General features: G+C 38.3%; 1 protein-coding gene across 4 annotated transcripts in view; it reads left to right on the forward strand.

The window, feature by feature from the left end:
• LOC120541890 (lateral signaling target protein 2 homolog) overlaps nucleotides 1-26,221 on the forward strand; it is a 60,092-nt gene that overhangs the window by 28,700 nt on the left and 5,171 nt on the right. For 2 of the 4 annotated variants that reach the window (XM_039773839.1, XM_039773838.1), the window contains exons 7-13: nucleotides 5,002-5,091; nucleotides 9,525-9,626; nucleotides 9,724-10,413; nucleotides 10,986-11,107; nucleotides 16,048-16,164; nucleotides 20,530-20,619; nucleotides 25,584-25,690. In XM_039773839.1, the coding sequence (XP_039629773.1) occupies nucleotides 5,002-5,091; nucleotides 9,525-9,626; nucleotides 9,724-10,413; nucleotides 10,986-11,107; nucleotides 16,048-16,164; nucleotides 20,530-20,619; nucleotides 25,584-25,690 (1,318 nt within the window). The remainder of the gene's footprint in view (nucleotides 1-5,001; nucleotides 5,092-9,524; nucleotides 9,627-9,723; nucleotides 10,414-10,985; nucleotides 11,108-16,047; nucleotides 16,165-20,529; nucleotides 20,620-25,583; nucleotides 25,691-26,221) is intronic. The other 2 variants (XM_039773842.1, XM_039773841.1) reach the window with 2 other exon arrangements.

The raw sequence follows: 26,221 nt of genomic DNA on the forward strand, positions 1-26,221 counted from the left end.
TAATGGACCTTAGCAGAACTTAGCAGCTTTTCATCTACTATTCCTCATGTTTTTGACACCCAACACAACTGTATCAGCTGGACATGCACTCTTTCAGTGTTCTCCTTGAACTTAACATTGCTTTTTTACCTGAAGACAGATTTATATAATTGGGCGGTTGAGCAGAACACAGAACACTTGTGTATCTGTTGTATGACACCCATAAACGCATTTTAGCACACATCCTCATGTCAGCTCTGGCAAGCTTTATAAAGCACTGTGTGATTCTTTACATAAGCCAGATATTTGCAATATGTTCTATTTTCACACATGAGTATGTGAGGCACTAAATCGAAAGATGGGACTGAACAGAATATTCTTGTTAAACTTCCTTCTAGATTCATTCTCTCTTTCTTTTTTCTATATATATATATATATATATATAACTGCTCAAAAAATTAAAGGAACACTTTGAAAACACATCAGATCTCAATGGGAAAAAGAAATCCTCCTGGATATCTATACTGATATAGACTGGGTAATGTGTTAGGAACGAAAGGATGCCACATCGTTGTTTGTAAATGAAAATGATCAACCTACAGAGCCCTGAATTCAAAGACGCCCCAAAAATCAGAGTGAAAAAATTATGTGGCAGGCTAGTTCATTTTGCCAAAATTTAATTGTAGTAACTCAAAATTGTACGCAGCACTTTGTATGGACCCTGTGTTCTTGTATACATGCCTGACAACATCGGTGCATGCTTCTAATGAGATGACAGATGGTGTTGTGGGGGATCTCCTCCCAGATCTGGACCAGGGCATCACTGAGCTCCTGGACAGTCTGAGGTGCAACCTGGTGGCATTGGATGGACCAAAACATAATGTCCCAGAGGTGTTCTATTGGATTTAGGTCAGGAAAGTGTGGTGGCCAGTCAATGGTATCAATTCCTTCATCCTCCAGGAGCTGCCTGCATACTCTCACCACATGAGGCCAGGAATTGTCGTGCACCAGGAGCCACTGTACCAGCATAGGGTCTGACAATGGGTCCAAGGATTTCATCCTGATACCTAATGGCAGCCAAGGTGCCTTTGTCAAGCCTGTAGCGGTCTGTGTGACCCTCCATGGATATGCCTCCCCAGACAATCATTAACCCACCACCAAACTGCTCATGCTGAATGATGTTACAGGCAGCATAATGTTCTCCATGGCTTCTCCAGACCCTTTCACTTCTGTCACGTGCGCAGAGTGAACCTGCTCTCATCTGTAAAAAGCATAGGGCACCAGTGGTGCATCTGCCAATTCTGGTATTCTATGGCGAATGCCAATCGAGCTGCATGCTGCTGGGCAGTGAGCTCAGGGCCCATTAGAGGACATGGGGCCCTCGGGTCACCCTCATGAAGTCTTTCTGGTTGTTTGGTCCTAGACATTCACACCAATGGCCTGCTGGAGGTCATTTTGTAGGGCTCTGGCAGTGTTCATCCTGTTCCTCCTTGCCCAAAGGAGCAGATACTGGTCCTGCTGATGGGTTATGGACCTTCTATGGCCCTCTCCAGTTTTCCTAGAGTAACTGCTTTTCTCCTAGAATCTCCTCCATGCCCTTGAGACTGTGCAGCGAGACACAGCAAACCTTCTGGCAATGACACGTATTGATGTGCCATCCTGGAGAAGTTGGACTACCTGTGCAACCTCTGTAGGGTCCAGGTATCGCCTCATGCTACCAGTAGTGACACTGACTGTAGCCAAATGCAAAACTAGTGAAGAAACAGTCAGAAAAGATGAGGAGGGAAAAATGTCAGTGGCCTCCACCTGTTAAACCATTCCTGTTTTGGGGGTCATCCATTGTTGCCCCTCTAGTGCATCTGTTGTTAATTTCATTAACACCACAGCAGCTGAAACTGATTAACAACCCCCTCTGCTACTTAACTGACCAGATTAATATCCCATAAGTTTCATTGACTTTATGCTATACTCTGATTAAAAAGTGTTCCTTTAATTCTTTTGAGCAGTATATATATTATTATTATTATTATTATATATATAAAATAATAATAATATAATATCTCTCTATATATCTCTGTATATATATATCTATACTAATAAAAGGCAAAGCCCTCACTGACTGACTGACTCACTCATCACTAATTCTCCAACTTCCCGTGTAGGTAGAAGGCTGAACTTTGGCAGGCTCATTCCTTACAGCTTACTTACAAAAGTTAAGCAGGTTTCATTTACAAATTCTACGTGTAATGGTCATAACGGTCGACAACGTCCTCCATGTTAAACTTTCTTATTTATGGCCCCATCTTCAAGAAATTTGGTAGGCGGCTTCCCTGCGCTAACTGAATCCTACTTGCGTACATATATACGTCCATAGCCTGCAACTCGGTCGCCGTGTGAGGCGGCGTTGGGTCCCCCATCCCCACGCCTCCCACATTGTTGGCTGCCTGCCTATATAAGGCCATCCGTTGCTACGGTCTCTTCATTCCCTTCCTTGCTTCGCCATGGTATTCACGTCTCCCTGCTGATAACTGCAGCCTTTTTATTTAATCCACGGCTTATCCGCTGTTTTATTGTTTGTTTATTACAATTATAGTTATTCTATAGGTATTTTAGACTTAGTTTACATTGTTCAGGTACCCATTTTGTTTATCGTTCCAACCATACCCCCATTAACATGTCTATCGAGGTGATCACCATCGATCAAAGAACTGTTACTTACCGAGTGGTTTCCATGCCCGGAGATGGCGCCTGCCTTTTCCATTCTCTGTGTTACATATTGCACGGTCGTATCAGGCTCACTCTTGATATCCGGATGAACGTTGTGTCTTATGTATTGAATGACTGGGACAGGTTCAAGGTGTGGACTGATGATGGTACAGGAGATAATTCTACTACACAGGAGCACTACAAGAGTGAAATGCTTAAGCCTTTCACCTATGGTTCTGCATGTGAGTTGATGGCTGATGCTGAATTGTTTGGTTGTCGCTTTTAAGTGTATGCGACAGCGTCTCTATGAACTTGTGGATTTGCCTGCGAGTATTTAGTGACAGCATGTCTATTAACTTGTGTTTTTTTCTGCAAGTAATTGGCGGCAGCGTCACAAAGTTGTGTTCGTCTAGCTGCATCAGAAAATGTACTACAATGTTTGACATGCCTCCTTTTTACTGTTTTCTCACAGCTTGGATTGCTGCTGCCATAATTGGTTTGAGTTTCATGGTTTGTTACAATTACGTTAGTATTTGCAGGACTTGTGTTGAAGTGACATTTGGCATCTGTCAAGCGTTGTAAGCATACAACCGCCTTCATCGATAACTTCACATTGTAATAAACGAACAATAAAACAGCAGAGAAGCCTTGGATTAAATAAAAAGGCTGCAGTTATCAGCAGGGAGATGTGAATACCGTGGCAAAGCAAAGAAGGGAATGAAGAGACCGGCGCAACGGACAGCCTTATATGGGCAGGCAGTCAATTACGTGGGAGGCGTGGGGATGGGGGACGCAACGCCGCCTCACACGGCGACTGAGCTGCAGGCTATGGACGTATATATGTACGTAAGTAGGATTCAATTATGACCGTTACGCATAGAATTTCAAAATGAAATCTGCTTAACTTTTGTAAGTAACCTGTAAGGAATGAGTCTGCCAAATTTCAGCCTTCTACCTAGACGGGAAGTTGGAGAATTAGTGATAAGTGAGTGAGTCAGTCAGTCAGTCAGTCAGTGATCACATATTTTGCATGAAGCAGGGGTTTTCAAACTCTGTCCTGGGAATCCACAACAACACTGAATCATGAAAGGCTGCAACTAATTTAGCGTCTGGCACACTATATGGTAAATATTGGATTAATTAAACAATTAGAACCCCTGGAAAAGTAGAGTGAAAAATCGAGATGAAAATAGTGTTTAAAAAGGAAAAAAAAATACATTATTCCCATATAAATGCTTAGTACATTTCATTTTTTTAACTTAGAAATTAGAAAACTAATATTATTCCCAAAATACAGAATCTGGGCAATAACACTTCACTCAATTAGCCCAGGAGTCCAATTAAAAACAGAAGATGGTTGGAGTAAAAACCTGTAGCCACAATGGGTCCCCAGGACCAAGTTTGAAAACCCCTGGCATAAAGGGTTACAGTTTCTGTTGTGTGGTGAGAATGCAAAACTAGAAAGTGGCCAGACACAACAAGTGGCCCAGGGCAAACATCATAGATGGACTCATTGGTTCCTGAAAACAAAGTTCCTGCTGTGGGAAAGTGCCCCGTTTGATGATTTTCATGATATTTTCATTAAATATCCCTTCCTGTTTCACCCTACAGAATATGCCCGTTATTATACCCTCTAGAAAAACTCCTATTGCAGTGGATACAGTGCAGAAAGTGATTTTGTTTGTTGATGCAGATGTGCTTGAATATGAAATAAGGTGCAGCAAAATATCATCAGGCATGGCTCTATCTGCAATCACAAAAGTGTATAATAGTGTGGGTTTTACTTTTTCAAGAATACAAAATGATGCCTATTGCAGCCCATGTACATTCATGTACAAAACATTCTTGTTCCTTTTTCATCCAGCAGCGAACAAAAAGCAAAGAAGTAAATTAACTTTGCACTGTTACAACTTGGTTGTGTGTCACTCTCAAAGTATTTGTAGCTCGTTTACTAAAATAGTTTGAAAAAAATAGACAAATAAAAAAAGTTGGTTGGTACTGGTTCATAAAACATTTGACTAAGTTTACTGGGAAAGAAAAATGTATAGGTGTACACATTTCCAATGCAACTACAGTAAATGCTTCAAGTATATTGTCAATTAATCTAAGAAACATTATCCATTAAAAAGCAAAATTGGATAAAATGAAACCTGCAGCCACAGGGTTGACTGCCCTTAGCATTGTGCATGTCATTGAGAATTATACTGATATGCTCACTAATTGCACCAACATGTGAAAGAAGTTGTATACAAATTAAAGAATGCTGCTTTTTTTTTTTTTTTTTGGCCACTCACCTGTTTCTCTTTGTGTCCACAGAGCACTGACGTTGGGTTACCTCTCACAGGACCTGATTGATGGCTATGAGCCGCTCCTGATGTTTACGATCCCCAGACTCGCCATTATTTGGTAAGATTAGAGGGACAATAGTGGGGATTCTGGGTTTTAGGCCCATGTGAATTTCAGTCTTTGATTGCTGAAACGTTTAGTGGAGAAAGCTAGTTTTCATACATAAGCAAACATATCACACATCTAATGAAAAACCGAGTGCACCCTGATGCTATTTTTATCATTTGACATAGTTGTCTTTCACCTCTGTGATCCTGCAGTAAAAAAACATTGAAGAAATTAATTGTTCATCCAAATAATAATAATAGATTAAATACGCTTCTTTTAAGTTTATTTAAAAAAAATTAACTTTTAATTACGAAGGAAGTGCTTTCTCTATTTGAAGATCATGTGGCACTCTTTTAGTGGCAATCATTTAAAATACATTTCCTGTAAGGGTTGGTCAGTGTCTCTTATTGACTGAGAGGAATTTTGTTTCAGTCTTCCATACAACAAGGTAATATTAATATTTATGGGCTTGCTTGTATGCAAAGTTCCTTTTAGGTACCATCATGGAATCACTATGAGACTGATGTCTAGACTTTGATGTCACTATTCCAAAGTCCCAAATTTCTTCTTCTTTTTTTTTTTTTTCTTTTCTTTTCTATCATAGGCCTGGCTCTCCAGCTTTGTGTCACAATTTTCCAGTGATAACAAAATATTAAAACCTGGCTGATATGAAGTTGTTTTGGCAAAAGCAGTGCTTATTTATTTATTTTTTTTTTTTTTACCAAGCCTGATGTTCTGCATTTTGGCCAAAAAACATGCCCTTTAATTCATCTCCTCAGAATTGTATTGTTAAATAAGTGGCTCGTTTCATTCATATGTTGCTTTGCAAACTTAAGCCTTCCAACCTTTGGACATTAAGGGTTTTCTTCTTACTGTTCTTCTACTGTGACTATACTTGACTGATCCTTTCTCGATTCTGGAATAATAATTTTTGCCATTCACCATAATGGGAGAGTCGTGTAATCACCAGCTATACCCTGTGGGCTCATTCTGGCTTCAAGCATTATCAAGTGGTTACATAATGAAGAGAGCTAGGACAAGCTATCATGTGTAGATTGCTAACCATCTTTAATTATGTTTATTGATAAACTTTGCGAAGCCATTTTTCAACATTGAATTGCTTCCAAGACTCCTAAGCAGCAACATACATTTTTAAAAATATATTATTACAGATTCATCTGCAGTGCTCTTTGACTGACAATCTAGTATAGTCTTCAGAGTGGTGGTGGGTGGTGGTTTTGTCTGGGGTAGGCTGCAGCCCACCTGCAATGCTGCCATAGCCCACAGGTTTGGGAACACTAATCAATGCTGTTGTCTGGCATGTATTAACCTTTAAATGCCTTGAGATCATATTTTTGGCCTTGCATCTGAATTATTAACAAGGTTGGTTTGAGGTCACAAAATCTTAAGGCCACCAGGCCACAGTGCCCTCTGTAAAAATCACTCCACTGAGTTCGGCCTTACCCTCCGAAGTAGAGCCTGTGCTGTTTGTTTACTCATGTAGATATTACGTCTCCATCTGTCCCAGACAGAAGAATTCTGCTACCAGTTTTTAGCTAAGAGGAATTGCACTAACAAGGAACATTTGACCACACGTTTGCTCTGTTTAATGGGGCAACCTGTTTTCCTGTATTGGCCCGCTTACTATTGTGGGTTTCTTCTGTCTGTCTGGTCCTCAATGAAGGCTGTTAACTGTCCTGTATCACCCTGACCACCTTTTAACTTGGAAAATCATCTGAAAAACCAATCTCTTACAATACATATTGGAATTGCTTTATGTTCACCATCTAATTTTCTTTGTTTTTTTGCTGACAATTACACCAGTATACTGTAGCTAAACTTTGATTTTAGAAATCACTGAAAAGTAGAGTATTAGATAAGTAAAACATAAATTGGGGGGAATGTGTGATGAAAGAGGAAGCATTCATTCTCTGTGTTTTATACTTTATACCATTTTTTTATATTGAGAGCTAACTTTATTGTTTTGTTCACTGAGTGACTAATGGGAGAGGGAGTTCTATGGGGTTGATTCTCCTGAACATTTCTGTTGGAGTGATGACAAATTTTTGGATAAGCTTTGATACAGGCAGGCAGTGTTTCTTACTGGCCAAGGCATTAAACTTTAAATCACAAAGCTTTCTAATCAGTCCCCAGTACTGACTCAATGCATCGCTATAAGCAAGTTTCTTAATTTCAACTGTATTCCATCTGTTGATAAAAAATGTTAATTCTTTTAATACAGTTCATGTTACCTGCTGTAGTAAAATTTAAGTATGTCTTCCAGTGTAGCACCCATTTACAAGCATTATTTTTAGGCATTAGCGGGCAGGGGTCGTAATGGGAGATTCACAATTAATTCTTTTTGAAAATCCCTTTTCAGTGTGCCATAGGAGTTGATTCGTGAGGACAAATTAATTGATTCAGTGGAGCTGTAGCACAAATGTGCGATGTTGTCAGTATGTCTATTTTTTGCTGGTACATGTGCAAGTACCACCCATCTGATTAATGATTCTTATTCAATTCACTTATGATTTTCTTGAGTTCAACTAAATCATTACCAGAAAATGAGATCTCTGCTACTGACGATTCTCTCATTCTTGATACAAATACAATATAGTAACATCACCTTTATAATATATTGTTTGTTTTGCACAGTACACTATGAATCTAGTATGTTTATGTTCCTTTGCACATTCCAAAATAAGTCAAATAAAATTTAAATTTATGAAAATATTCTAATTTCTAACATTAATTTCTTTCAACTTTAACACATACTTTTACGACTCATTGGCTAAAATTGGCAAGGTTTCATTCACTGATTCTTTTATATTTGAATTGAATCATTACCAAGATTGCAGTATAGGATTCTCATTCATTTGATTTGCGCACAAATTCATCACCAGAGAACAAGGCATATGATTCTCGTTCATTTAATTCACAAACTGGGTCACTACCTGGGACCAAGTGTTATACAGTGTTATATGATATGAATTACCAGCATGTTTGATATGTTATTAATGTAAATAATGTATGAATTACTTGATTATATAATTGTGATTCATTCAAATGGTACCCCAACCAGAAAGGTGTTTTTTTTTTTTTAAACTACTGGTAATCCTGGATTCTATTGATGGATCAAACCAATCAAATGAATTGATTTACTTAAATGATTAAATCAGCAGACCCCCGTGACTATGCAGTTAGGATATAGCGGGTTGGATAATGGATGGTTGGATTGGTTTAAATCAGTAAAGTGAAAGGGAATACCCATCACAAGTCTGAGTATTTACTACCACCCTGTAATTATACTTACTGTGTTGTATCTGGCAGAGGGTGATCGCTCATTTTAGAGAGTCATCAAGAGGGTTGCACATGGCAAACTGATGCACATTTTCCCCCTTGATAAAGAGAAAATAAAACTAACCAAAGGACTGCATGTAGTTTGTTTTTTTTTCCTTTAATGTTGATCACATGCAATCTCCAGCAAGAACAGCTAAAAATTCCCCTTTGGAAAGAAGATGCCAACAGGAAAGACTTTCGTTTCTCTGTTTTCTTCAGTTGATTTTATCGAGGAAACAGTTGTGAGCCCAGATCTGAGTAGTGTAATCCAAGCAAGGACACCTTTATTTGTTGATTTTTATCGATGCTGTAAGCAGGCAGTTGCAGATATTTTTGTAAAGATGTTGTTTCTTGGAAAACATGAAAATCAGGACATAATCCTCCGCCCTTTTTTTTTTTTTTTAAAGCAGTTCTTTGTCTCTAAATCAGTGCATCAGATAAGTGCTTGGTTTCAGAAAACACATATTAACTTTGAGTAAAAATACTTATTATTGCTACTGATAAGTGTTTGGTTTCATTTTCCATATGATTTACAACTCCTCTGCCTGTAGCCTCGCTTTGTTTTACAACCTTTGTTTCTAGAATATCACCTGAAGCCTCATTTTATCTCATTAAAATACATTGTTTTCTAATGATTTCCCATTGTGCTTTCCTATAATATCTGTACAGGTCTAGAATATGTTTACAGGTCACAGTGGCACATAGCTTATTAACCACAATATAACATTCATTAAGTGAAATGATATAACTATGGGTGCACATTGTTTTTCACATTGGGTACTGAATGTCTAGTCTTTTTTTTTTTATTATTATTTTTTTATTTTCCTACATATTGAAAAACTGAAATTTTGTATGGCATGTCAAAGGAGGTAGTTTTCATATACTTCTAGGCAACGATTAAAAGTTAAAAATGTCAAATAACAACATCTTCAAGGGATATTCCTTTTCACTGCACAGTACAGTATATACATAAAAAGCATACTTTAAAAGTGTAAACAGCAGACCCTCCCAACTCCCTGTACATTGTTGTAAATGTGGCTGCATTTTTATAAAAAAGTGACTCTTCCAAGTGCATTGTTTTTTGTTTTTTTGGGGGGGGATTGTAGTGGACTACTGATATACCCAGAAGGGCCACTGGATCTCGGAAAGGGTGCAGATGAACTGTCTCCTCTGTTCAGACCCTTCTACTCACTACTAGAAAAGATCAGGTCAGTAAAAGAATTTCCATTCACTTTATTTTAGTTTTTTAATAGAAGTGCTTCGACTTTTTTGTCACCGCATATCTCTTTTTGGCACTCATTACAGGGACTTGCTGCTTGTGCTGACACCTCAGGAGCTCCACATTCTTGAGAAAAGCTTGTGTGCTGCTGAATCCAATGGCCTACTTTGCTCGGTACCCTCTGCTGGGAGTGACCAGAATACTATTGCCCCAAACACTTGTGAAGCTGCAGAGTGCATGCCATCTCTTGAAACCACTCAGCAGGACTTTGTCATGGATTCTCAAGCTTCCATTACAGCACAGCCTGGTAGCCAATTTCTGCCATACACTCACAATGACCGAGTCCCCTCTAGCCTTTTTCCTCATTGTCCATTCAACCAGAATTCATCCCAAGACCTTCCTGGTTTGGAGTGCAGAACTCTTACACCTGTATCTCAAGGAGGATGGGACAGGAGGACTCCCAGAATGGCTGTATCCAATCAGACTTTGATATTTCATGGCCATGGGCACCAGCCGATATTTCATGGCCATGGGCACCAGCCAGGAGTGAATATACAGGAATATGGGACAGATGCACAATATCCTTTGGCAGAGAGTAGTCAGGAGAGACTAGCAAGTGGAAATGGACTAAGTGTTTTGAATCAAGGAAGGCCTCAGAGATCAGGGTCATGGAGCATTGCACCCAAGATCCATGAGGTAGAAAGCATGGATACAACTAAGGTACCGTACAGATGGGAGTCACCAGTAGCAGGACTACCACCACAAGTCAATGGCAGGTAATCTGTGTGCTTGTTACAAAATTATTCTAGAAAGGAGTGGAACAGTAAGCATAAAGGTGAATGGGGGAAGAACTGGAAAGAAAAGGAACTCCGTAATGGTAACAAATGGGGTGGGAGAAGACTTTGAAGGAAGGAGGAGATCTCCATGTAGAATTGAGCACAAAAGGTGTATTTGTGGTTTACAACTTAAGTGCTATGGTGACACTAGTCTCTTGCCGAACTGCTATTTCCTGTAAATGATCCCTTTTCCTTTTGATGTCTTCCTCTGCTTTGGCAGAGACTTGATATTCAGACACTAGAAATTAACCCAATTTCCACTTTTTATGACTGCAGAACATTTCTTGCAATTGCAGAGAAATTCATATTACAAAATTCTGTTGTTAGGGATTGGGTTCTATGAGACCAATCTGTCCCTGATTTTTTTTGGGGGGGGGGGCCATTTATTTATTTCTAATTGACAATGTGCTTGCTTATTTTCATTAAACAGTTTCACTTTTGTGTATGTATCAGTTCTAGAATCACAGAAATGCATCACTTCTGTAGATACATGACTTTTTGTTCTGATGCAGGACATCAAGCATGCCAAGGGGCCAACAACACTACACTATGGAGGACACAAGAAGGAAGGAGCTTCGAGCCCGCTACCGTAGCAGCAGTGACATGATTCACCGACTCTTTGTGTGCATCTCAGGTGCTATTTTGTTTACTTTTCTTACCATGGGACAGGGTTTAATCTTTTGTACATGACTTCACATCTCCCCAACTTCCTGGCTAACTTCATGTGTGACCAGGTATGACCTGCTTTACCTGCTGGCACACTAGGTGTCAGTGTAAAGGGTCAGAGGAGATACGTTCATTGTGAAAACAAACTTTTTAAAATAAATATAATTGCTTTTTAGAGTAAGCAAGTAGAGTAAGGTACTTTGTCTTTGCAAAGACAAAGTAACATGTAATATGAACTTGACACAGCTTGCAGATTTGCATGTATAAGGGTCCAATAAATGTTATGCCATATACTCTGCTTATAGAAAAATGAGCTGAATGTATAGTATATAGGAGTTGATTAGCAGCCAGAATATTTAGGCAGCATGGAAAATTAAGTATTTGTCTAATAATAACACCAGAGATAACCAGTTATACAAGAGAAAATGAATGATGCTTCAGGATTAATTTGAATGCTCTGACTAATGCACAGAGAGGCAAAGACTGCCACAGGGCAGGAGCCACAAATTATATGAATGGTTGTTAGATCTGCAAAGCAAGGCTATACTCAGGAAATCTTAGGTGTCCCTCAAAATATCTTTTGGCTGAGTAGCCAGAAGAGACTAGGTAGTGAAAAAAGTGTTGGTTTACAACCAGAACGGAGAGATAACATAGGAGATAAAGTATCAGTCCAGATTCGTACATGTTAAGCAGTGAGAACATGGTCTTTGAGGATGTTAGTCTTTATTTACAGCTTTAGAATGTGGTAGTAAAGAAGAGATTACCTAATATCTGACAGGAGGCCAGTATACCAGTGCTCCGCAACCGGTGTGCCACGGCACACTAGTGTGCCTTGAGCCAATACAGGTGTGACGCGGTCAAATAAGACAATTTTCTAACTAAATAATATTTCAACGGTCCTCTTTAGAAACACAATAACGAGAATACGTGCAATGCAATATTCACATAAATAGCCTTTTAAAGGTTTCATAATTTTATGTGTCATTTCTCTGAAATAATAAATCCCATTGCCTGTCATCTACAACGTAGGCCCTACATAGTCGCCAGACAACTGCGTAGTATGCTGTGATAGGCAGAGCGCTCCGTGCCCTCACCTAGATTCAATTCAAGCCGAAGTATTAGTCATGCTACGTCGCATTCACTCGTCTTGCGACAGTAGTTATCATTCCTTACTATTAGTTGTGCTACTGAATTGTGTATGGTTAACGTTCTTCGTGTGATTCATATTTAGTTTTATACCCCTTTAAATATGGATACATTTTTACATGGAAAAGATTCGTCTTCACGTACAGATGATGAAGAACCCAGCACAAGTGCTGCAAAAAAAACTAAAGAAGATTGTGAAAAGGAAGTACAATGAAGACTACATTCGATATGGATTGTCGTGGTGTGGTGACGAAACGACTCGATCAGCTATCAAACGAGGCAATGGCACCCAGTAAACTAAATCGCCCTCTAAATTCAAACCATCCCAGTTATGCCAAAAAAGACAAACCATATTTTCAGAGGCGCTTAGAACAAAATCAAAAACAGAAGCAATTTATGAAATCGGCCGTTACAGTTTCTGAAGCTAGCTACCATGTTGCAAAATTAATTGCACGTCAGAAAAGACCACATACTATCGACGAAACACTTATTAAACCAGCATGCATGGAAATTGTTCGACTTATGCTTGGGCCCAATGAAGCTAAGGAAGTGAATAAAGTTTTGTTGTCTGCCGATATCTGTTAAAAGACGTATTCACAACATGTCAAGCGATATTTTATGAAAACTGATATTGGCTGAAAAATTTGCGCTTCAAATCGACGAATCAACCGATATTAAAAATAAAGCATAGCTGATAGCTATTGTACGTTTCGTTGACGAAGACTTTATTAATGAACATTATTTTGTAAGGAGGTTCCAGAGCGAACTACCGGTGAAGAAATTTTCCGAGTAACCGATGATTTCTTCAAAATATATAATATTCAATGGAGCAATTGCATTGCTATTTGGCGCTGCGGCAATGACGGGTAGTAAAAAAGGTTTTGTCTCTTGTGCAAAACAAAAAAATCCGATAATACAAATTACACACTGCTGCATACATCAAGAAGCATTGATGGTCAAGAATTTGTCAGAGGAACTTTTGAACACGATGAATGAATGCATTAAAATCATAAACATAATTAAATCGAGAGCCCTAAATTTGCAAATCTTTGGAATGCAAAAATGGGAGCCGAATTTGAATCCTTATTGTTTTATACTGAAGTTCGTTGGCTATCCCGAGGCAAAGTTTTGGCTAGATTGTTTGAGCTTCGCTACGAGGTGCGCGAGTTTCTTTTAGATCAAAATATGCCCGAACTATACCAGCGCCTCGATGATGATTACTGGATAGCCAAACTTGCATACATGGCTGATATATTCGAGCATCTGAATGAACTTAATAAAAAAATGCAAGTATGGAATGAGAATATATTGACGTGCTCCAATAAATTACAGGGGTTCAAAAAAAAAACTCGAACTTTGGCAGGAAGAATTGCAAAAAGGATATTTAGAAATGTACCAAAGGACCAACCATAGTACGATTGAAAACAAGCAATTAATTGTGGATTTGGCCCAACAACATTTAAGTATGCTTCAGCAGAAATTTGATCACTATTTTTATTCTATTAATACGGAACAATACGATTGGATTCAAAATCCTTTTGCAACCAATGCAATAAATTCTACGGAAGCACTGTCATGGCAAATTCGAGAGGTATTTATAGAATTAAGTAATGACGGGATGTTAAAACTTAATTTCGCCGAAGTTCCATTAGATGTTTTCTGGATTTCCGTTAAAGAATATCCTCGCATTTCCGACAAGGCCATCCTAACACTACTTCCATTTTTGACGACATATTCATGTGAGCAAAATTTTTCAATTCTTGTGTTAATTAAAAATGATAAACGGTCATGCTTAAAAGATCTTGACCAAGAACTTCTGGTTTCGCTGTCAAGTATTGAGCCGAATATAAAACTTTTGTGTTCATTGAAACAAGCGCAGGTATCACATTAATCAGTCATTGTGTTATAATAATTATTAAGATGACATAAAAGTAAATATAGTATAGTTTTTATGTATGTATACTTATAATAAAAAATGAAAATTTATTGTAAAATTTGTGTATTAAATTAATATCTATATATCAGTGGCGTAGCTGGAAATCATGTTGTCCGGGTGGTGAAAAATTTGACGCCCCAAAGCTGAAAGAATTTTTTTGCGCCGCCTCAAGGAACTAAAAAAAAAAGGAAGCTACCGTAATTTGGATGCCCCTAAATAGCTGGCACTCGGAGCGGACCCCCAAACCCCCCCCCGGGGTCCTATCTACGCCATTGCTATATATTTTAGCTTTTGCCGTGCTGCAGAATTCTAGGAAGAACTTTGGTGTGTCGTAACTGCGAAAAGGTTGTGGAGCACTGCAGTATACAATAACAACAATATCAATTTATATCTTGTATAGCCCAAAGCCACACAATTAATTTCTCAATAGACTTTAACAGACCCTTTTTTTGACAGCTTCCCAGCTTTGACTCTCCAAGAAAACCAGAATAAACTCCTCCCCAAAAAAAAAAAAAACTTTTAGAGGAAAAAATTGAAGAAATCTTGGGGAAAGGCCAAGCTTTTGAATGGTACTGTGTAACACTGTGCAACACTGTGCTTGGTAGAGCGGCCATACTACATGCACTTCAGAACAGGTAATCCATCTGAAGCTAAGCATGTTTGAGCCTAGCTAGTACTTGGATGGGAGGCCAACCAAGAAAAGCTTGGGTTGCTGCTGGAAGACATGTTAGTAAGGCCAGAAGGGAGCACACACCCAGTGGTTTGAAAGTGTATCGTAATGCACCAGTGCAGTGATGAGGACGCTGTGCTATAAAAATGGCGCCTTCCTTTGGATGAGACCTAAAATCAAGCTCCTGTCTCTCTGTGGTCATAAAAGATCCCTGGACATCTTTCATAAAGAGTAGAATGTTTCCCAATGTTCTGGCTCAAATTGCTCACCATGGCCTAGATGTGTGGTGAGTGCACTGGCGCAAAATGGCTGCAATTGCATCATCCAGGTGAATGCTGCACATTAGTGGTGGTTGAAGTGGCTCCCCACTCACAATGTAAAGTGCTTTGAGTAGTGAGAAAAGTGCTATAAAAATGTAAAGGATTATAATTATCAAGAATCACAGCACCTCTTTAGGGGAAAAGTACATTCTTTTAGGTCTGGCCCCATAAGGCATGCTGAAAACTTCTTCACAATGCAAAATGTATGTCTTTAAAATGGTGATAATCATCGCTATACCTGCACGTAATGGTTTGCCTGGCAGCATATGAATTTAATTCCACTGTCTTTTAAAGATAATATAGTAAATAATGTAGAAAGCCACTACTTGCCAGAGCCATATCACATGGTCTGCTTTTGCATGTCATTAACATGTACCCTATGACCCATTCTTGAGTAATGGCTTGAAATTAATGCCACCAAACTAAGAGGACTTAAAAAGCAATTGTAAGGAAAGCGGAACACCTTGGATTTCAGACACGTGAGATCTAAAATATTCTCTCCCCATGTTTCCTTATGCAATACTGTATCTTCTAAATTCTGGAGAAACAAAAGATTATGCATCAGCTCATTGTAAATGAACAAAAATCTAAAGCATCTTAAACCCTTATTTTTTTCTGTTTACTTTCCATAAGCTTTATCCCTGAAACTCTGTTCAGGCACACATTCCAAAGTGTATTAAAAAACACAAAATTACTGGGAAAGCCAACAGCCATGCATTCCAAGCTTAGTGAGTACCATGTCTATGAAAGCCAATGCAGTTTGTGTATGCAAGGGGCAGGAAATTAGTTGCATGGGTGGAAAGGCATAATGATGTAACTGTACGTCTGTCTTTCAGGCGTGGCGGACCAGCTTCAGACCAACTTTGCCAGTGATATGCGGCTGATCCTCAAGTCTGTCTTTGAAGTGACAGCAAGTAAAGTGGAGATTGATGACCAAGATTACCTGCACAATCGTGAGTCATACATCCATGGGCTAAGCTGGTGAAAAACTGGGGAAAGAGTTAATAAACAGATGAAGAGTGCAATGACTTTAGGGATGAATGTGTGTATTGAAAAATTAACATGCCCGTGAAGTTCATGGAAAGAGCAATATGCTTTTAGACTGATAAGAGTCTTTGGAATATAAAAAAGTGCACCCATCTTTTTTTACCCAGGTAGTAATATTTAGAAGTTAGTGGGTCTTTCATTTCATATGGACCAAATACCTGCTGAAGTATCTTTTCAATAATTTTAAATCGAAGTAAAGGAAGAAAGTTGATTCCTCAATGTCTAAAGTAGCCATAGAGAAATCCACACTTTAGCGATACGGTGACTGTGACATTAGTGTAAGTCTCCATGGTATGTACTGCTTGTGGCACAATGCAATCCAAAATATCAGTTGTTTCCCAACCAGGCTGTTTTAAGTGGTGCAAGTAGAAAAAATCTCTTGATAATGGATATAAGGTAACATTTATGGCATTAGAGTATACTGGCCAAATCATTTAACTTGCATATGATCTAATTGTAAAAAAATCTTTCAACAGTTACAATGTACTCTAAACTTGAAAAATAATAACTTTAATGTAATTTTTGTGGCTATGTCATTTTGCATTTATTTGTATGTATGCTTTGAAGTCAAATCTCCAATCCAAATTGCAGGCTGGTAGACTGTAATTGCTAATAACTAATAGACCTGACAGTCCCTTCATGTAATAAAAAAGTAGCTTGTTTGCAATTTAGTTCAGAATTTTATTTTGTAATAATTTTAGTCACAATATCACTGTTGCTTGGGTTTGGTATGCACGTCCTGGTATATGTTACTACATTTTGAGAAGTCATGTTTTAGTACGGTGCTGACCTTTTGAGGTTAACATGCAGACAGTTCCCAGTAACTCTACATGCAAGGCAGAAAGCAATCCTGGATGATACACCAGTTCCTGACAAGATGCACACACTGGGAGAACTGGGTGTCACCTGTCAATTCAACTTGGACATTTTTGGGATGGTTAGATGTCACTAGAGTTCAGCACAACGTTAGATGCCAATCTAAAGTATTTCAGGTGGTGTTCACCATGAAATTAATTTTTATTTTTCTTCGTGCTTTTCACATCACGCACCTCCACAGCAGTGCTTTCCATTTTAAAGAGTCTGGTTATTACAAATAATTGAAATTTTAAGAGAAAGTGTAAGGAAATAATCTACAGTATTTGGTGCAAGGCAGGAATTAACACTGGTTGGAATGCCAGTTCATCTTGGTGTGCTGTCACACAAATGGAAATGTAGAGTCACCAGTCAGTCTAGCAATTTTAGAGTCCACAGTGAATCTACTGTGTGTGCATCTCTGGTATGTGGGTGGAAACCTGCACTCCAGCTGTGAAATTTCATATATTTGGAGGACACTTAAGTTAACAAGAGAAGAACATGTAAACTGCACCATTGTACAGCCTCGGCTGGGATTTGAACTCAAAATTCTAGAGTTGTGAAGCAGTAGCACTAAGAACTGCGTCATTGAACCACTCTCTTTTTGGACCAGTCAGGTTTTTTTTATTCACAATAATTAATTCTAAGCATGAGAAACTGAACTGCAGTTGCACTCATCTACTGTACATTTTTGAAGAGTGCAAGAAACAACATGATATACAAAAGGTGATTTAAATTTCCGGAGCCACATCTGAATGCCCACCATAATGCAGCTGTTTAACTAAGACCTACTTGTATTATATGAGCAAATAACAAATCAAGATGTAGGCAATGCCACGTGCAGTGCCATTTTAGTTTTAGTATTGAAGTGCATAATGTTTATACTGTATCATCACAGTTGGAACCATTCTTAGTATTGTTGCCTTATAGCTCCACAGTTTAAAGACCAAATCCCAGCTTGCTTACTGTATCTGTTAATTCTGCTTATTTTGGCCATGTGTGGATGAGATTATCTTTGGATATTAGTGGTTCTTGTAATGTTGTCATGCAAATGTTACTGTGGGCGGGGGGAAGAAGTAGAAGAATATGAATACAATACTAGACATGGAAAACAATTACAGAAATTTTGCTTCCTGCTTCTTCAAGGTCGGGTCTCTCCAGTAACAACCACTAAAAAGGTATGTTGGAGTTAATCTGAAATGCACAGAATGATGCAGCATTCCAAAACGTTTAAAAAAATCATAAAAAGATAACAAGGCCTTGTGCTCTCCTATTTATACCTTAACAACTAACTAATACTCCAGACGAAAGCATCACAAATCAGACTTAGTATTCACTTACAGAAGGGTGGAAGGTCATCATTTACACACTCAAATTCCTCACAAATAGTGGAATAAAATATACTTGGATTGACATGGGCTTACATGTTAGCTTGTTTTGGGGCAAGCATTCTCACCAATGTTTCAGTGGACATCATGTTGTTCTACTGAGTGACTCCAAACATCTTGAATTTTTAATATGCCAAAACAGTTTTCAGCAACAACATTAAGACTATAGAGGGCAGTATTCAGCTCCAGAGGAATGATCTGAGACCTAACTAATCAAACATGTTCCTACTGCTGCCACACTGTGCAAGAAGCCATGTTTAGAATAAGAAAACGCAGCCATGCATGTACATACCTTGTACAGCAGCCATGCATGCCAGTATTGTGAAGCTGAATGATAGGCTAAGAAAAGAAACGGTGCCCCGTAAGAGTAAAAGAGTCATGGGAAACCATAGATGAGTTGTTTTATGCTCAGGGGTGAAGAGATAAGGGACACAAGATGAGAAATAGCATCATCGGAGTAGAAGGTGATGTCACACATTCATGAATGTCTCCTGAGTATGGGGAAAAATGTAAATGGATAGAGATAGCATGGGACATTATTTCTGGGCTTGATAAAAAATGTAATTGAGGCCATGGCTTCAACATGTTATACTGTCCCAATTACTTTCTCTTCAATGCAAAGCAGTCTGAGGTAAGCCACACAATCCCAGATGGGAAAAGTTATAGGAAGAGACAAATTTTATATTGAACAGTACACTATGTCATCATATTACCTTCTGTGGAAGGTATTTTAAATGTCACAGCCTGTATAAAATCAGTATGTGTATGGTGACCATCCCACCTTACCCTTAAGGCAATGGACTAGCAGGGAAAAATTGCAGATTGTCATTAAGGTAGACATGAAAAAGGTCAAAGTGGACCAGAGAGACACTTACCTTAGTTCTTTAACAAAACATCCTAGTTATCAGTTGCTAGTTCTTAGTAAAAGTGGTGATAGTTACCGGTGGTAAGTAGCTACTCAGTCCTTCCAAGTATGAAAAAACAGTTTAAAAAGTATGAAACATCATGACATAAAACAGGTCAACCAAAACCATTTTCATAGCTATGCAAAGGAGAAACCATCGAAAATGAAAAGCATGTTATTAGAAATGAGCAATTTTCATTCAGCTGGTGGAGACCTAACATCTGTACTATAGAAGGCCAGGAATGTGGCATATACACTTTCAGCATCTGCTTGGCAAAAAAAAAAGAGAATGACACACAAACACACATACTGACCTTTGACTGTCATACTGATGCACTGTCAATGAGGTAGGCTCACAGTATCTGCCTTTTACTATGTGAAACTGAAAAGCACAATTATATTTTAGACTTGTCATTGTACAATGATGTTGAGTGGTTGTGCTTTAAAGTTACATATTGAGCTGCATTCTTCTTTTTTGTTTTATTTAAAGAAAAGGATGTAATATTCCTAGCAAATGCAGCACTTTACAGGAACAGTGTGGGTTCAGTATCTTGGGAGATTTAGAGTTTATAAATGGCCAAGTTGTGACTACTAAGTCAGATTGTGTGTGTCATACTGTATAGAAGATGAAGCTATTCTTGAATATAGTTCATGTAATGTCAATAAACAGTTCCATGGACTACAAGATAAGACAATTGACTCTTGATAATTTGACAATTTTTTTTGATTTGAGTGCGAGGGCAGCATAGACAATGATTTGACCTTGTATACAGCCTCTGGAGTTCTGTGACTGCTTTAAATGACGGTTGTGTGATGTGAACAGGGCTAAGAGGTGAGGGGAGACCAGTGAGTCAATGATGAGCTTGTACTTTCAGTTAGAGTTGCTGGTGGATTAGGGCATGAACTGAGACACATCATACATTGATTGGGCTACAGCTTCCTATTCAAGCATATACATTGTGCACAAGTATTGACTTGCATTCCCTCATTATGTCAAAACTGGCTCCTGTTTATGTATAACATTTTATTTTATAGTATTGGGATAATGTGATTGTACATTTTGCCTCTTGTATTCAGTGGAGAACTTTCAGTTTCTCCTCTTACCTCATTTGTGTCTCTTTCCACAGCAGAGGAAGAAGTACTTTGTCCAAGGATGGAAGTCTGCATACTCTGTGAGGAGCTGTCCAGTGGCCATTTGGAGACCAACAACCCTGCAGGTACATTTCATCTAGCCAGTATCTGTGATCCATTATTACGGTGCATTTGAGTTAAGAACCATAAAACAGAAGATATTGTACTATATATGTAAAGTACCTGACTTTATTATTTAGATAATTGTAAAATTCTCTATTATATGTATATTATATCATGAATATATAATATAAAATTATATAATATTAATATATATAATTATAGATTCAATTTATACTGAAAGCCACATCATTAAAATCACCTGACATTGTGTAGGTCCCCCTTGTACCACCAAAAAAGCTTGATCCATCGAGGCATGGACTCCACAAGACCTCTGAATATGTCCTGTGATGTGTTGCACCAAAATGTTAGCAGCAGATCTTTAAGTCCTGTAAGTTGCAAGGTGGAGCCTCTGTGCATCAGATTTGTTTTTCCAGCCTATTCCATAGATGCTTAGATCTGGGGAATTTGGAGGCCAAGTCAAAACTGAATTCTTTGCCATGTTCCTCAGACCATTCCTGAACAAGTTTTACAGTGTGGTAGTGCACATTATCCTGCTGAAAGAGGCCACCTCAGGGAATACCATTGGCATGAAGAGGTACACATGGTCTGCAGAGGTCTTTGGGTAGGTGGACCATGTCAAAGTAACATCCACATCCACAAGAATCCAATGTTTCCTAGCAGAACATTGCCCAGAACATCACACTGCCACCACCAGCTTGCCTTCTTCCCATCCTGTTGTCCTCTCTTCCCCTGGTAAAAAATGAACACACACCCTGACGTCCACATGATCTAAAAGAAAATGTAATCCATTTTAACCAGGCAACCTTCTTCATAGTCATGTTCTGATGCTCACATGCCCATTGTAGGCACTGTTGGCAGTGAACAATGGTCAGCATAACCACTCTGACTGGTCTGCAGCTATACAGACCTATACACGACAAGCAGTGATCTATTGTATATTCTGACACCTTTCTGTCATGGCCAGAATTGAGCGTTTCAGCTGTTTGTGCTGCATTAGCTCTTCTGTGGTATCATAGGTACCTGCCACTGGATACTGGGAACTATTAATCACAATTTAGCTCTTTTCAGAGTTGCTAAAGTTTTCCTGCTTCCAACAGATCACCTTTAAGAGCTGACTGTTCAATGGTGGACTAATATATCCCACCCCTTGACAAGTTCCACTGTAATGAGATAATCAATTTTATTCACTGTGAGTGGTTTTAAAATTGTGGCTGATCAGTCGGTATCTGTGTGTGTTGTATGCGTACTTTATATACGAGGGACGTTCAAAAAGTATCCACACTTTTTTTTTTTTTTTATTTTAACTCTATATATTAAGAATTTCAAAAACAAATTACATTACTTTTCTACATAGTTACCTTCCTTTTGCAATGCAGTTTTCCCAGTCACATGACATTCTCAGACATGACCAATTACTACTTCTCCTTCACCACTTCCAATGAAATTATAAAAGTGCGGTAACTTTTTGCATGTCCTGTGTGTGTGTGTGTGTATATATATGTATATATATAATATATATATATATATATATATATATATATATGTATGTATGTATGTATGTATGTATGTATGTATGTATGTATGTATGTATGTATGTATGTGTGTGTGTGTGTGTGTGTGTATATATATATATGTGTGTGTGTATATATATGTGTGTGTATATATATGTATATATATATATATATATATATATGTATATATATATATATATATATATATATATATATATATGTATATGTATGTATATATATGTATGTATATATATATATATATATGTGTATATACATATACATACATACATACAATGAAATGAGATTCTGTATTTGTCACTATAGTGCTTTCTTTAACTTGCGTCCAGGCGTTTGCAATCATTTCAGTAGCTTCATTCATGTTCATTTTAATCTTCTCCTGTCTACAAGTTATGCTGATGAGAATTTTTCTTAGCATTTCCTTGCGATAATACGCCCAATGCCCAAATCCAATGGCTGAAGCACTGCTGTGCAATTCAGTGGGAGGAATTCAATGCAAACATTACGTAATCGCGGAAGCATGATGTGGACAGCACAGTTTTCAATCAGAAGCCGAATCATCCTTTTCTTTTTCATATTGTAAGGTTTCTAAACTCTTTTGGTATTCCCCCACTCCCCACCAAATGGGAACATCACACTAAAGTGCGTCCCAAATCATTATTGCCGCGTCTGTGTAAGATTGTTTGTCCACTGCCAGGGAAGGGCAACAGCAGGCTCACATTGGTCTAGTGAGGAGCCATAGAAGCAAATCCTAAAAGATCAGGGTTGCGCCTTAAGTCCCTGTCTTGCACCCCAAAACACGAGGCTGAGTCTCAGTACTTTAGCAAAACCAGCTTTATTCAGCTTGAAACAGGAACAACAGGGTGATTTATTGTAGCGGGATCTGCCACTCTCCTATAAACAGATACAACCGTCAGTCAGGGTTGTGACCAGGTAGTGGCCAAGTAATACTGTTGCCTGCATTTACATTGTTCCTTGCATCACCCATTGAGATCTTTTCTGTTTGCTTCAGTGCCGAGCCGCATCAGAGCTGTAAGCCTGCTGTTGCTTCGGCAACATATAAACAGTCTTCAACAGATGCGGTGATCGCACTTCGGGATGCTCTTCGGCGTGTCATCCATATGGGGGCGGTCCCAAAAGAGTTTAGAAACCTCACATTTCTCACATTAATGAGTGCTGCATTATTAGGAATGTTTCTTGAACGAGTATCATTTAACCACATAAAAACAGCTTTTTCTATATCTTCAAATGCAGCAATTCGCATACATTTGCCACCCGAGATTTTTCTTCTTCAAGAAAGTTGACAGTGTTAATGGTGAAATTCCGAATTCACTGGCAACGTCTTTTTTCTTTTTGCTGCGACCAAGAGCTGCAAAAATGTACAGTTTTTTTTCTTCTAATAGGATATGAACTCTTATCTTTTTTTCGTGTCTGCCATTTCCATAGGAGGGTGACAATGAGTTAAATTCCAGTGGATGTTTTTCAAATGTTGACAAGCAATAAGCAAAAGGTATCACTGAAAACTACCAAAAACAGCAAAAAAAAACAGTATGAGGAAAGATTTTTTTTTTTTTTACAATGTTTTTGTTTGGGGGATCGTTTTGCACAACTGAGCTGTGACTACAGAAATCACTGCTTTGTGGATGATTCATTCAAGCATTTTGGGGTCTTTTGGGCACTTCTTTATAATGAAAGTATCTGCTGAATCTACTTCGTAGTAACGAGATTTCTATAGACTCGTGTGGTTTCGTTTTGCCGACGTGCTTGCCTCCATTGTGCATTGGCGGCTAAGCGAGTTTCTTTCTCCTCTGAGGTTTCGTTTTGCTGATGTGCTTGCCTCACTTGTGCATTAGCGGCTAAGCGAGTTTCTCTCCTTTCTCATTGGTTTCACTTTGGTGACAGAGTCACTTTCTTTGAGCTTCATGCAGTAGCCTCTCACTTCTGGGCCAGACAGACAGACAGACACACACACGCACACACACTCTCACCCGCGTGGTAGACGTTTATATATAAGATATTCAGACGTGGGTAATTCATAGGTGTCTGCTGGGTTTGTTACAGTTTTAGGATCTCTTATCTTTATTCTTTGTCCTGTATTGATATTTTTAGAATTCATAAGAAAGTGGATAACTTCCATATAATATTTAACATAAGCTTTCATTATATTTTTGCAGAAAATAGGACAAGCTAACCACACAAAAACACTTCCAATTAATTTTGGCTACTTTCAGGATAAGTCTCTCCATACAACAAGTAATACTCTCTCATAGATAGAAACAGCAACAGATAGAAAATGTCTGAAAAACAAAAATAATTTAGTGCACTCTTAAAAATAAAGGTGCTAGAATGGTTCTTCAGAGCGATGGGGAACCATTTTTGGTTCACAGAAGACCTACCCATTTGACGGTTCTAGAAAGAACCTTAATTCATTTAGATCCATAACAGGCTCCATGCAGTAAATAACCATGAATAGATGGTAACAAATTTGTGAAATACCAATGGCTCCTGATTTTAAAAAGACTCTTGCTGCATACAATAACACAGACTAGGTCACTGTTAGAGTTCTGCTAGGTAGCCTACCATCCATACATTAAAGATTTCTTTTTCCCCTACATATTAGAAAGTTTTTAAAAGCATAAAGAACCATCTTCATATGCAAAGAACACTTCCCAGAATGAAATGATGCTCTGTCAAGCAGCGGCTCTAGGAGGAACCACAGAACCCAGTAAATAACTTAAAGTGCCATTGAAGACCCATTATTTTTAAGAGCGTAGAAAGCTACAATTGATGTACAAAAGTTATAGAACTATATATAAAGTGCTTGTTTATTCATTAATACAATTTAAGTATTTGCTTGGTTAGTGCTACACCATGTGCCTTAATTAAGAAAATTAATATAAATTAAAAAGTGAATTAATTGAGAAAGTGTTTGAGATTTGACTTGGTTCCATTTGTAATTGTAATGAATGAATTGCACTCCTCTTAGATGAGAGGCTTTACTGTCTCTCCCACCTGGCAGATGTTTGTGAAATAGTTTGGCTTTTCAGACAGACACAATTTTAATATGGAAAAACAAGTCCATGTTGCTGAACATTTTATAGCATAATAGCAAACCTCTTCCTGAACACCTTAAAAATGTTAATTGCTGTTTTTCTGCTATTTATTGACAGTGAAAAGAATCCATTGGTAATTATTCTTAAATCAATGTAATGATTTTTCTCTTTTATGTATTGAACAGAACTGAACCTTTTCTAGCATTAATATGATTCCACACACCACTCTCCTTGTATATCCCTTGATGTAATGCCAATGAAAAAGATGGGTACTTTTTTCAGTAGATGGCATCTTTTTCAAGGGACAAGGAAAGGGTTGTACCATTGGTGTACATTTTACCACAGTATATCTTTTTTTTTTTTTTTTTTTTTTTTGTTCTTCAGCAGCTCCTCCCACCTGGGTCCCGGACAGTGCTTGTGACTGCTGCTCAGCCTGCAGAGTAGTCTTCACTTTCCTGAGGAGGCGACACCATTGCCGAAGTTGTGGAAAGGTGAGCTATGCAGAGAGAAACCATCCCCAACTCAACCCACTCTGATTTGCACCTCAAATTCAATGCACTTAAATTACATTTCATACACTACATCATATTTGAAACAATTTCATAAAGCATACTTTCTATAGTGAAACACCATCCCAAGACTTCAACTTCAATTGTTACAATTTTTGATTAATTGAAACCCTCTCAACTGGCTGCCCTGGGTCACATAGTTAGTATGTGTTGAGGGTTCACATAAGTTTAAGAATTTAGCCTACCAACTTTTATCTTTCAATATTGGCAATTAACAGTAAAAATCTTACCTTATTGACCTGCTCAGATAAGCAACTCTGGGAGTGTAACAGCCAGGATTTGACAGTTTTTCAGTGGCCAAGACAGAACTGATAAACTTGCAGATATTTCAGGTTTATGTTGCAGATGACTTGCAATTTCCGAAGAAGCCCTATTAATTTGAATTTGGTTTTGTTTGTTTTGCTGGGAAGGCAAAGATGTGTTTCATAGGAGTTAAGTTTAATTTTGGTAGGC

The sequence above is a fragment of the Polypterus senegalus genome, chromosome 13 (genome assembly GCF_016835505.1).
Source record: "Polypterus senegalus isolate Bchr_013 chromosome 13, ASM1683550v1, whole genome shotgun sequence".
In the NCBI taxonomy this organism is placed as follows: Eukaryota; Metazoa; Chordata; class Cladistia; order Polypteriformes; family Polypteridae; genus Polypterus; species Polypterus senegalus.